This window comes from Rhyacophila brunnea, unplaced genomic scaffold (assembly GCF_057557595.1).
Source record: "Rhyacophila brunnea isolate RB1 unplaced genomic scaffold, BYU_Rbru_1.0 scaffold_10, whole genome shotgun sequence".
NCBI lineage: Eukaryota > Metazoa > Arthropoda > Insecta > Trichoptera > Rhyacophilidae > Rhyacophila > Rhyacophila brunnea.
Genome location: NW_028232752.1, coordinates 7,716,534 through 7,729,861, shown reverse-complemented (window position 1 = coordinate 7,729,861; position 13,328 = coordinate 7,716,534). Strand labels below are relative to the sequence as shown.

The window sequence follows — 13,328 nt, the reverse complement described above, 5'->3', positions numbered from 1 at the left end:
ATTAAATAAATGCTCACTTGGATTGCGAAGTCACGTATTGCATATTATTGAAGGAATATCGCCGGGAGCTTTTAAAACATTCCTATGTGTTTATTTTACACAATGGCGTGCTTAGTTGGCGCGAGAGAGAAACGTTTTCAAACAAATCAATCTGTCTTTTGTATTAAACCCATTTTGTTTATTGAATGAATATACCGAGGCGGCATATTTGAAAACAGCAATAATTGATAGTAGGGAATTGCACATTTATTTTATTATTTTTACTGAGTCGTTATTAAATATATCCATTGACCACAGAACAGATTATTAAAATAGAACTGTAAAAGACAGTCGCAATGTGCCATGGTTTTGTAGAAAGGTTCGGTTTAAAACCTTATAACCAATGTATATACTATATAGGCAACAATGTCAATATTGAATGATTGAATCACTTTTCTATATATTTATTAATTTATTTAATTTTTAAAAATACACATTGAGCACATAACAAATTACTAATTAAAGACGTTCACAATACGACATTTAGAATAAAAAGTAGGTACAAGCAAATCAACTTAGAAAAAAAAAGCCAAAAATAATTTTATAGCAAAAGAAATAAGTAAAATAAAAAAAACAACAATAATTCAAGAAACATACAAATTGAAATTGAAACAAAATACATATTGCATCGCTAAAAATGTCTACATCTCCAAGGAGGTGCATTGCCAGCCGCACAGTTCTCGTTATTCGTGCCTGACATAAAAATAGGTCATGGCTGCAAGTATTCACCTGTATAAAATAATAGAATAATATTAAGTGTACAAATGTCATATCTTCTTCAATTAAGTACGGTTAAATCGTTCGGGCCACCATCCTCAGTCATGAAGTCCTAACGAAGAAAAAGCTGCGACCACGCATGTAATTTACTGGTGCATAAAAATTCAAAATTTCCAGAATATCAGGATTGGAAACTATGCAACGTGAGGGTAGGGAAAATGCTTGACCTACGAGCTTCCTTGAAAAAAGTTAGAAAATACTCGTTTGAGAAACTGTCAAAAAGAATATATTTATGTACATTAATTAAAATAAAGATATAGAAGAAGTAAGTCCACAGGTCTAATATGTGAAGGTATTTTCATTTTTGAAACTGGGACGGTTCAGTATAATATATTATTTACACCCAATATCTATCCACAAAATTCACGCATATTATGCATGATTATTAATACTTCAGTATTTTCTAATACAAGTAATACTTTCAAAAGGTGGGAAGTGATATATCTAATATTACAACACATTCGTAATAGATTTTTGGGTTTCCACCGTGTGCCCTTCTTCCTTCCTTACTCGACGTTTCGGGCTCGTTGCAGAGGCCATTATCAAGAGATGATATTATGTTTTATGATGAAAATGTAGTGTAGGTATGTGAATGTAAACGTTGCTCTAAAAATGTTAAAAGGTAACCGATTAGCTAAGAGTAAACGTTGCTCAGAGTAATCTGTCAATCGTTACGACCAGGGATACCGGCTCGAATATTGGATTTTGCTGATAGTGCCGGAAGCCATGACGTTTTTAACCGTAATCCATTATACCTATTAATATTTTCAGGGTTTCTATCGATTTCAATGGCCTCCTTTACCAATCGTGCGAAATATCCTTTATTCCGACCCAATATCTTGGTTTCAAAGTCAAATTTGTGTCGTGTATCCATCGAGGGGTCTAGGACGATTTGGCACCGGACAACTGGACGCCACGGAATTCGAAAATAAGTAGACGTTAGGTACTTATAGGTACTTTAAAAAAAAATATTCAATATTATTATTTATACTTCAATGATTATATTATGATTTAATATGTGGTAAGAATGTAAATATGCAGACGTAAACAATGATTTAATCGTGCATATGTTTAAGTTCCAACGAAAAAAGAGTTTTTTATTTAATATAAAGCCTTAGGCATGGTAATTCTCAATCCGTGATAAAGAATACATTATGTTAAGAGTAAAATGAATTCAAACTACGAAGTAGTAGATAGAAACTGATTAAAATACCTCGTCTATGTACACGTGTCTACGACAGTGCGGCGTCCAATTGTCCGGAGGCCAGTCGTCCCATTCCCCCATCGAGTGCTCGGCAATTGCCTGCATCGTGTAATCCGTGTAACCGTGAAAGCCTCAAACATTATACATTCGTAATGACGTATTTTCTTTAAAAATACTAGATTCCCCTTCAAACTCATTTTTGCATCTTACTATTTGTGACCTAAATGAACTTTCATATTGTATTGCACGCCAATGCAATAATTTATTTAATACGTATGTGTCTATCTCGTAAATGTTAACATTATTAAAACTTTTCAATAAGTAAGAGTGATTTACCTTGAATTTGAACATTTGCAAGTTTTGCAACGTTGAGGTTAAAATAATTTATTTTACGATTGTGTGGGCGATGGCAGTCCGACCCGACGACGTTTATATTAATTCTCCATTACATATTATTATTATTATCTCCGTGATAGATATTACATATTATTATAAACGATTATTATTTACTAACAAGGAATGTGAGGCCTTTAATGTTTATTCATGCGTAATACGGTACGCAAAAATAACTTCATCTTATGTTAATTCGATTTGCTTAATCTATTCATTCAAATATGTAGATTATTTTTTATTGAAACTATAACATATTATCTTTAATATGCTACTGCCTACGATATCAGTGGCGCACCCAGGGGGGGGCCAGGGGGCCCTGGCACCCCCCAAAATAAAAATTATCAGAATGTAATTCACCAGCACCTTTATAGAAAAATTTCTTAGATTTTAATTTCTAACACAAAAATTTCGAAAATGTCGGGTTTTTTAGAAACCCAATCCCTAATGGGACTGTCAAAAAATTCTCCGTGTCCACCAGAATTCCGGAGTGGTGTAGGCATAGCTTGGGAGGGCTGACAGAGCTCTGGCTGGGGGGCCCGGCGTGTCAGGTTGACCAGATAAGTGATATAAACACACATCATAAATTAGTTTTAATACTAAAAAAAAGTCGCCTGCGGCGCTAATATACTTCATGGCCATGAACAATATATGTTTTGATTATTATGTGTTGATACTCGACAGCTCCATTATTAAAGTAGATGTATTAAAAATCGCCAATAATTCACTCTATAAGTACCCTTAATTTGAACTAAAACACAATTCGGAAAACGTTAATTTAGTGTTTCATACTTCATTTAACCTTAGCGGTAGGTAGGGGGGCTGCCAAATATCCTAGCCTGAGGGCCCGTTTCAGGATGTGGGGACCATGGTATAGGTACACCGAGTGCAATAGACAAAAGAACGACAAACGAGAAATTAAGCTGTGAAGAAGAAAAAGAGCCTATGGGACTAATTTACATTCTCCTCCTTGGGCCCCTCCCAATATTAAATCCTGGGTGCGCCACTGTACGATATTATATATTATATAAATCTGTATATACCGACGCTACTCGCGACTATTTCTTAAATTATAATCTTTATTATGGGTATCCATTCAATAATTAATTTATTAATACAGTCGATGCTTTAGCCTTAGTGCAAAGATATTGTTTGTCCAGTTTTTGTCGAAATTGAGTTAACACAAAATGTTCATCTGCATCATGTGGGTCTATTCTATACTTATCGAACACTAAATTGATAAATATTATCAAACTTAGGGTAGGTTTGTATCAAAATATTAGCACTTATTGTAACAATTACACGAAGCCGGTTTTTATTGTTGCAATAAGTGCTATATTTTAACAGCACCTATCTTGCTGCTGTTAAAATATCGCACTTATTGCAACAATAAAAACCGGCTTCGTGTAATTGTTACAATAAGTGCTAATATTTTGATACAAACCTACCCTAAGTTTGATACTATTTATCAATTTAGTGTTCGATAAGTATAGAATAGACCCACAGAAACGGCACGTGCAGATTTGCGAATAATAAAATTAGTCTGATATTTGGTTAATAATGTATACATACAACACACAACCCATTTCTTAGATATTGAACTCGTGAAAGGATGACAAAAATAATGTATGAACAAATGAGGCGGCATTTTGGCGCTGCCTAGGGGCGGCATTTTACCTAGGGACGTCACTGTGTTAGGAATTCAGATCACATCCATAACATAACCATTCGAATTTATAAGTATTGACAATTTGCATAATACCTTGCAAAAAAAATATGAGATTTTTAATGTGTTATGCTAATTCCGTAATTCCAAGAAAATAATGGGATACATGGCGTCATAAAAAAAAATCTAATCTTATTTTAAACACTTTTTATTAGTTGTAAAATAAAATGTTATTTTTGAAAGAAATCAATGAATATGTAGTAATCTGAAATTCGGGATATCGGTTTTGCAAATCGAAGTTGGAAAGAGGGAAAAACATTATAATTTACATATTATTACATGGATGGCACAAACCACTTTGTGTGTGTATTCTTAGCCCGATTTTGATAGCGGTCAAAAACTCGTGTGAAAATTGGCTTGACGGATATTATAATGGGAGATTTTGTAATTTGCAGATGGTCCACTACGTATCTGCATCCGCCCTGACGACGCAAGCTCGGCAGAACGGCTCGAACCCGACATCCTGCGGACAGAACACAGACAACTTCGGAGACCTGCTCAAGAGAGCCGGCGGCATGGGCGATATACGAGACTGCCCTGTGAGTACATACTATACTCGATCCAAATTAGGATATATCTATATTCTAGCTGTCTTGTTTCAACTTCAATTTCTATCACGCAGAGTCTCATTGCGCAGAGGCCAACAAAATATAGCGCAGTACTTACATTTACATAGGTACCACGTCTCATCTAATGTCAAAATTAAATTTGTCATTTTGTCAATCTTGTGTCCAGTCAGTGTTGCCATCTTTTCAAAATGGAATTATAGTACATAGCCTCAAAAATTATAGTATTTGGGTAAAAAATATAGTATCTACGCGTTGTCATTTGAAAATGTAGGTATAGGTTTTTTGTTTTTCAGAAAAAAAATAACGGAGAATTTGAGAAACTCCGAGAACCCTTTTTATTTCGGTACACCTTGCGACTAAAAATGCTTACCAATGAATTCAAGAAGTTTCATTTTAAACCAAAGTCAACGAATTTTTTTACGTTTTTCAAGCATTTTTTTTCCAGGTTCTCCAAATTTTTTTATATTCCAATATTATAGCACCAATTTATCGAACGGAAATATGGAAATTTAAGTACTTTTTACGTATTTATTTTCTCCGATAATTATAGTATTTTGGGCGTACTATAAAATTATAATACAGATACTATAATTATAGTAAATTAAATATTTTTTGTACATGTCGCTGGTAAATATTGATTTGAATGATTAGTCATTTAAAAACTGAGATCATGTGTTTATTATTTATTGTTTTTGTGTTAAATATAAAGTTAGTAGTAATTATTTTAATTTTAATTTTAATTAAAAATATGGTTAATTATGTTGTGTTTAAATTTGGCAGCCATACTGAGAAGCAACATGATGATATTATAACGTTTCATAGTTAAGTTAATAATAATAAAATTGAGATTCTACTGTGCGTTATACGCAAGAAACATGGCTTCATTTTGCCAAACAATACCGACTCTCTTTATATTATTACCCTCAAATTAGCTATTAGTATATTCCCTCAAATATGTACCAATATAAAATATAACGATTCAGTATCTTTCATTTGTAGCACTTTAAGACTAATGAACTACCTAATACCAACTTAATATTTTTAAATGGAGTCGTATTCAGTTTCAGTCAGGTTATCATCAGTATATTGTTCCTACAATTTTAAAGATTCTAATGGACAATTTTATTTATATTTTTCAGAGCTCGTGTGGAGCAAAGACCCAAATATGCCGCTCTCTGATGAACAGACCCGAGATCGTGTCCGTCGGAGTAGTCTGGGACTCCGAACGACCGACGCTGGAGCACATCATGGATGTCTTCAGCACAGTCGGAACGACGCTCACCCTCCAAGATATCTTCCACAGTGTCGTCGACCAGCACTGGGCGTCGCAAACCGTCCACAACCTCGTCGGAGTAGTCACATATTACGGAAAGCATTACTCTACGTTCTTCTTCCATACTAAGCTACGATTGTGGATATATTTCGACGACGCTACGGTAAAGGAAGTTGGCCCTCGATGGGACCAAGTAGTCGAGAAATGTCGACGAGGAAGATATCAGCCACTGCTTTTACTATACGCGACACCGAACGGGACACCCTGCAATACGGAAACTGCACCGAAAGCGGTCATCCCATTCCCTAATCTTGGCGTCGGTAACGCTCCGCCGCAAAATATTCTCAGGAGATCCGTCACGCCGAGTCCTGAGAAGCCTAATATAGGAAACACACGCCGTGCCATAACTCCGAATCCGGATACTCATGTCTTCACTCAGAATAGGCCTCCAATTAACCGACCTTATAATGAATATCAGAATTTGGCCGTCATCCAAGATAACTTATTCGCAAAGCAACAGCAATCTTGTGATATTGATGCAGTGGATGGTGATAAAGGTAAGGAACCTGATTATATCAGCCGGAAAACTGTAGAGAATGTCCTGAATGCTCAGAATGCTAAGAAGCAACAGATGCAACTGCACAGGAGTCTGAGTACTGGATCGACCACTGCCAATATGTTGGGAGATATGTTCTTATCTGATCTTTTAAATGTGCCAAGAAGAAGAGACTCTGGTAACTGGAGTGGAGACCGGAATAGCACTTCTTCATCGTCTTCCACAACATTGGAAAATCCTTACTTATATCTTGTGGGGAAAATCCAGCCAAGGAATGGCAGTGTACCCGGCAGCCCAACTAGGAAAGGAGAACTTAGCAGTGGGAGTAGCGGTCGGTACGATGCAGGGTATGATTCGTATTCTCTGTCGTCAACTGATAGTCTTCCTTTGCAACAAGTCCTCAAGCATAACTTACAGTTGGCCCAAATACCGGAATATCAGCCACAAGTTAGGCCATTTGGTAAACCTCAAATATCGCAAGACGACTGTGAGAGGCTCTGTTTAGAAGCAGACCAGCTTTTGGATAAGTCTCGACAGACAGAAGATGCTCATGATCTGGAGACAGCTTTGGTATTGTGCAATGCAGCTGCGACTAAAGCCAGAGCGGCCATGGATGCACCTTATAATAATCCTCACACTATGACGTTTGCAAGAATGAAACATAATACTTGTATTATGAGAGCCAGAAGCCTTCATAGAAGAATGCTTCAAGAGCAAGGATTCAATGAGAAGGATTCTGGTGTTCCTGACATCAGGCACACTAGAGAAGGAAGTAACTCCAGTGCACGTCATTCCAGGCAAAACTCTCGGGACAAAGGCAACCATTCCCGACAGAACAGTAAAGAACTGCTCATTACGCCTGCTCCAGTTGTAGAAAAACCTAGTCCTACCAAGAGTATTGAGATTTATGCAACTTTGCCCAAGAAAAAGTCTACGTTGAAAAAATCACCGCAGCCATCGAATGCGATTGAAGATGAAGAGTACATGATTTACGATAGACCCAACAGGGAAAGTCGAAGCATATTTGGCAGGTCGAAGAATAAGGATGACGATAAAAGTAAAGAGAAACGATCTCGGAGTGAAGACAGGAGTAAAATGTCCAAAGATTTGTCGATTGCACCGGAATCATTGGCCAATGCAAAGGACACGCTGAAACGAGAAAAAACGAAAGAAGAAAAAGACGATAAAAAGGGAGAGAAGGATTCTAAGCCTGGCAAAAAGCAACACAAAATCCGGAGGAAGCTGCTAATGGGAGGTCTGATCAGACGAAAAAATAGATCAATGCCGGACCTTACAGAAGGTAATCCAGATGTTGGCAATAAATCTGATATCGATACTAAAACTCAAAGCTCAGTAGACGATAGCGGTGTCGGATTGAAAGGATTGGACAAAAATCTTTCCGGTATGAGCGGGTACTTATCCGAAGGCCATCTAGAATACTCGGGCAATACCACGAACCCAAATTTGGAGAGGAGCAAATTGATGAGAAAGAGTTTTCACGGAAGCGCCGGAAAAATGTTGACCATTGCCAAGGTGCCCCCGCCGCCGCCATTGAGGACTTCTTCCCAGCTTAGCGGGTCTAAGCACGGTATTGAAGTCAATCATGACCTCGCGGACCGGCCACCCTATCCTCTACCCAATGAAGTGCAGACCAACTATTTCCACCAGCAGAATTATCAGATGAATCAAGAGATTCATCAGACACAGGACGGTTCGTTCGGTGCATGCGATCGAGAGCCTCAATCGTTGCCGTTTTTACCGTCGTATAACGACAACAATAAAAATTACGCACAAACACCAAGAATGAAAGAAATGACACAGCAGCAGTACAATCACGTAATGCTGTATGACGCGTGCGGTATGACAACCGCACAGCCGGCAGTAACGAATTACCACACGGTAATAACAAAGGCTGATGTTCATCAAGAGAGAAGTCCCGTAAAACAAGACACAATAATAAATACGTTACCTATAAGTCAGTCGCACGTTCAGAATTTGTCATCTGCATTTGATGACGGCGTAGATGAAGTCGATTGCGTCGGAATCAGAGTGGCGAATATGGATCTTCTGCCACCTTATCCGAGTCCACCGACATCATCGATTCATTCCAGACAAGCGAGCGAAGATTTCCCACCTCCTCCCCCACCTTTAGACAATCCTTCCGATCAGCAGAAACAGAATCCAAACATAAATCACTCCCATCAAGTCTCCGATGAAATCGAACCGCCTGCAACTGGACTGTTAGCTCAATTGCAGCAAAAACGACAGCAAATCCTGTCTCAAGATTCGCTGGCAAAGAAAAATATTACCGAGGAAGGTACGAGATCCACCGGTGAGACTTGGCTGAAAGAGTTGCAGGCGAAACAGGCCGCGTTGAAATTGAAGAAAACGGGACCGTCCGATGTGCAAAGGCCATTGAATAATTTACAAGATAATAATGTCCACCCTATGCCACTTATAACTCACCAACCTCAGATAACATCTACTCCAAGAAACAATACTCAACAAGAGATTGAAAATGTCAGCTTGGTAAAGAATCTTGCATCTCGATTTGAATATGTTATGTCGCCAATAAACGTGAACGAAACCGAGCAACATCCCATTAAACTGGCTGATAAAGTATCCCTTTATAATAATTCACAAGGTGATATGAGACGTAACAACCAGATGAGTTCGTCACCATATAATATGCTCACCAACGAGTCGCTGAATACGTATGTCAGTGATTATTCCAATAGCAGGCGCTCATCAGAATCCTCGATAGGAAAGAGCCAAATCGAAGAAGAGATGCGAGAAGTCGAAATGTTGAATGCGGCTGTCAATCGGCAGCTCAGTCAAAATTCTCAACACAGCTGTTCCACTGACACGCTGAACAGTATCGAATCAAAAGTTGATAATATTTTACGGACGAAAAAGAAATCTGTATCGTTCTGTGATCAAGTAATCTTGGTGGCTACAGCTGAGGATCAAGAAGACGATAGCTATATTCCTAATCCGATACTAGAACGAGTTCTTAAATCGGCTCGTAATAAACCTGAAACCGTGGTTACTCTTCCGTTACAAGGAGAGAAGCCTTCTCTTCAACGACAGGATTCAATTGAAAGTCAAAAGTCAAATATGTCATGCATTTCTCAGAACTCAAACCACCGAGCTGACAATATTAATGGTCTTATGGAATATGCGAAAGTTCCTTCTGTATATCAGCAGATTCCTAATATGAATTCACATAATAGTATTGAGGATCTGGATGAGTTTAAGTCGCCTGAGATGGTTCAACCGATGCCAATTCAACAGCCTCGTGTTACTAACGCCGCTTATCAGCATCTGACTAACGGAATCAATTCAGCTCATCAAATGCCCTCTTCTAATATATATCAATCGCCCCCTATGCCCACTCAAAATAACAACGCTTATCAATTAAATCAAAGGCAACTAACAAAACCACCGCTTCAACAGAATCAAATCTATCAAAGCTATCCCATGGCAAATACGAATATCGCAGCTAACAATCAGCAAACTAATCAATTTTCGCATATACCTGCCAATAATGTACAAACACAGCAATATAACACTCAAAATACACAATACACCACAACTACTCAACAACAGTCAATGCCAAGACAAATACCAAACACTTATCCCGCAGTAAATAATACATATCAACAAACACAGAATGCAATGTATTTCCCGATAAACCGTACACAGCCTTATCAAGGACCATACCAATCTCCACCTTTTAACAATAATTTGCCTTCCACGCAACAAAATATCCTTAATAACTCACCATATCAACATGTTCCTAATCCTGCACAAACACATCCGATTGTAGATACTGTCAATATGAATGGAGCTCAAAATAATTACGATAATGATTTTAATAGATCCAAATACGTTACAAATACAACACCTTTATTAAAACCTGACACTTATAATGCAAACCCAATGAATTCTACTTATAATCCAAATGCCATAAACAATAGTTATCAACAAAACACTCAAGCAGTTGCTTATAATTCCCCGTATCAGAGAGTTCCATATTTACACGGAAACGACACTCAAATCAATCACGCTATTAACAATAATACTTCAGGTGTTTATCAAAGAATTCCACAACATTACAATCATGAAACACAACCCTTACAACATAACTTACCTGTACAAAAAAGTTTGCAGCCAAACTCTAACGAAATCAATAAATTATATCCACAATATAACGGTCAAGATAATAGGCAATATCCATATCAACAAGGGTATAATATTGATCAAGTGAATATGAACGGACAGTTTAATCCATCGTATCAAAGCGTACCTGCGAAGATATCACCGTATCAACATCCACCGATAATGAAACAGCCACCGAAGAAATCAGTCTCTTTCGAAGCCGGAACGAAGAGCGGTTCTCCTGATTCTCCTCTACTGACAAAGAACACTGCGATAAATCACAATATGGCAATGAGTCCTGTCAACGGAGGGAGTATTTCGAATCAACCGAGCAACTTACAACACGCCATGTTGCCTAATCATCCAGCCCCTGTAAATAATAGTGTCGTTAATAATACTGCCAACATGAATAATGTTGTGAGTAATGGTGTAAATAATACAGTGAATTTAAACAATAACGGTGTAGGAAAAAACCCTTGCAATTTGTGTAGGAAGAAACAAGTGAACTTGCCCGCTATGTATTGTGTCGATTGTGACTTTTATATGTCAAGATTTAAACCAAGAACCTTATAAGAATGACAAAACTAACAATGACACTTATTCTAAATAAATGAAGTACAAATTCAAATTTAATTATAAGTCGGTTATGAATCAAAATATTTAATATTGTGAAGCAACATAGTGTGCTCACTGACCAAGAAAATATTTAATTAAACTTTTATCTAAGTATTTAAAAAAAATGTGTAAATTATCACTACATGAGGTTTTATCATTGTCAATAATTATTACTATAAAAATTCATACTTAAAAATAACATGTTCATATATTTTTATAATAATATAATATTATTTGTACATAATAATAAAATTAATGTGAATTAATAATAATACCTATGCTAAGTGGAATGAGATATGACATAGCAATTAAGAATGAACTATGCGTTTAACCGCATGTGATCTCAATATATTTTATAAAATGTTTTATAAAAGAATTTATATAATTACGGTATGTTATATTATAATTTTGTTGTATGATATATGAAATACCTACAGCTGTAATAAATGTATGGAAACTATTTTTTTACATAATAAAGATTTACTACGAAATAAAATAGAGTTTAATTTATTTTGAATATTATTATAAAAATGTTCCTCTAAAAAATTTCAAAACGTAATGAAAAAAAGGAAAGTGTCCTTGCACATTGGTGTTTTTTTGAAGCGTCACATATGCGTGAGGTCTGAAAAGTGTGTGTCACATCTAAATGTACAGGCGGCCCTCGACATTCGAACATTTACTTTTGCACAATTTGCTATTTCGTACCTTTCTTAAAATTTAGATATTTGTTGATAATGCAAAACCTGTGCGGTTCCATGTAGTCGCTTCTTTCTCCTCCGTCCTCTGTCACCTTCTCAAAGACGTGAAAGGGTGGTATTCATATATCTCTTGACAAGTTTATAAAGAAAAAACCAGATTGCTAAATAATACACCTCGTCAACTTTTATTATAAATACTCATTGATGTTTTTTTTTACATCCCTCTACTTTCTAATATTCAACATTCGAACACATTTTTAGGAATCAATTACGTGCGAAAGTCGAGGGCGGTCTGTATGTAAATAAAAAGTCGGCGTATGCGGTGAGCATTTGTGGCGCTACTAAAAAATGTTAACATGTAAGGGCTCAAAAACACCGTAGTAGATTTTTGGGTTTCCACCGTGTGTCCTTCTTCCTTCTTTCCGCGACATTTCGGGCTCGTTGCAGAGGCCATTATCAAGAGATGATATGTTTTTATGATAAAATGTAGTGTAGGCAATGACATTAATATGGACGAAGCATCTGGAAAAAAAAATGACACCCACTTTTTTGTCGGGTCTGCCGAATGGCATAATCTGTTCTAACGCCATTACAATAAAGTTGATATTGCTATAAATTCCCGACACTTTTTGTTGGGTCTGCCGAATGGTTCGGCTCGAACGGGTTCGCTCAAACGAACATTGATACTAAAGATCTACCATCGTAAGTTGGCAGCCGGTCGAATTTGAAACTAAAATTGTCTATCGAGGATAAATTTGTTACAAATGCCATTTAATTTTACAATTGTTTCTCGAATTATGGATTGCATAATATTTGTACAATAATCTACTACCAATAAAAAAATATAAATTACCATTTTTTTGTTAGTTATGGTAATATTCTCAATGTCATACTAGCGCCCTCGCTGAAATGCCAATTTATGATGGTAGATCTATAGAAACACTGTTCTAACGCCATTACAATAAAGGTGATATTGCTATAAATTCCCGGAACCCAAAAATCTACTACGATGACAAACAACCGTGAAAGCCTCAAACATTATTTAATGAGCTTAAAAATACCTACAGAAAGAAACCGCATATTATAGTTTTATACATTGTAACCTAGGGGCGGCAGGTTATATGAAAGTATGGTGAAGCAGGCTAGTATGGCGAAAAAGTATGGTGAGGCGGGCTGGTAATCAATTTGTGGCAAAATTTGAACGTTAACATTATATTATATGGGCACGTTATAATGACCAAAGTAAATCCTCTGTGATGCCCTGAATTTTTTTTATCGCGTCGCTATTTCTTATAAGTTGTCGGCTATTGTTGGCCTGCT

The 13,328-nt window shown here is 36.8% G+C and overlaps 1 protein-coding gene across 3 annotated transcripts in view; it reads left to right on the top strand.

The window, feature by feature from the left end:
- ec (ubiquitin specific peptidase echinus) overlaps positions 1-11,421 on the top strand; it is a 424,072-nt gene extending 412,651 nt beyond the window's left edge. For all 3 annotated transcript variants that reach the window (XM_085950304.1, XM_085950312.1, XM_085950296.1), the window contains 2 exons: positions 4,532-4,675; positions 5,845-11,421. In XM_085950304.1, coding sequence (XP_085806430.1) covers positions 4,532-4,675; positions 5,845-11,268 — 5,568 coding nt within the window. In that variant the 3' untranslated portion in view covers positions 11,269-11,421. The remainder of the gene's footprint in view (positions 1-4,531; positions 4,676-5,844) is intronic.
- The last annotated feature ends 1,907 nt before the right edge of the window (positions 11,422-13,328 follow it).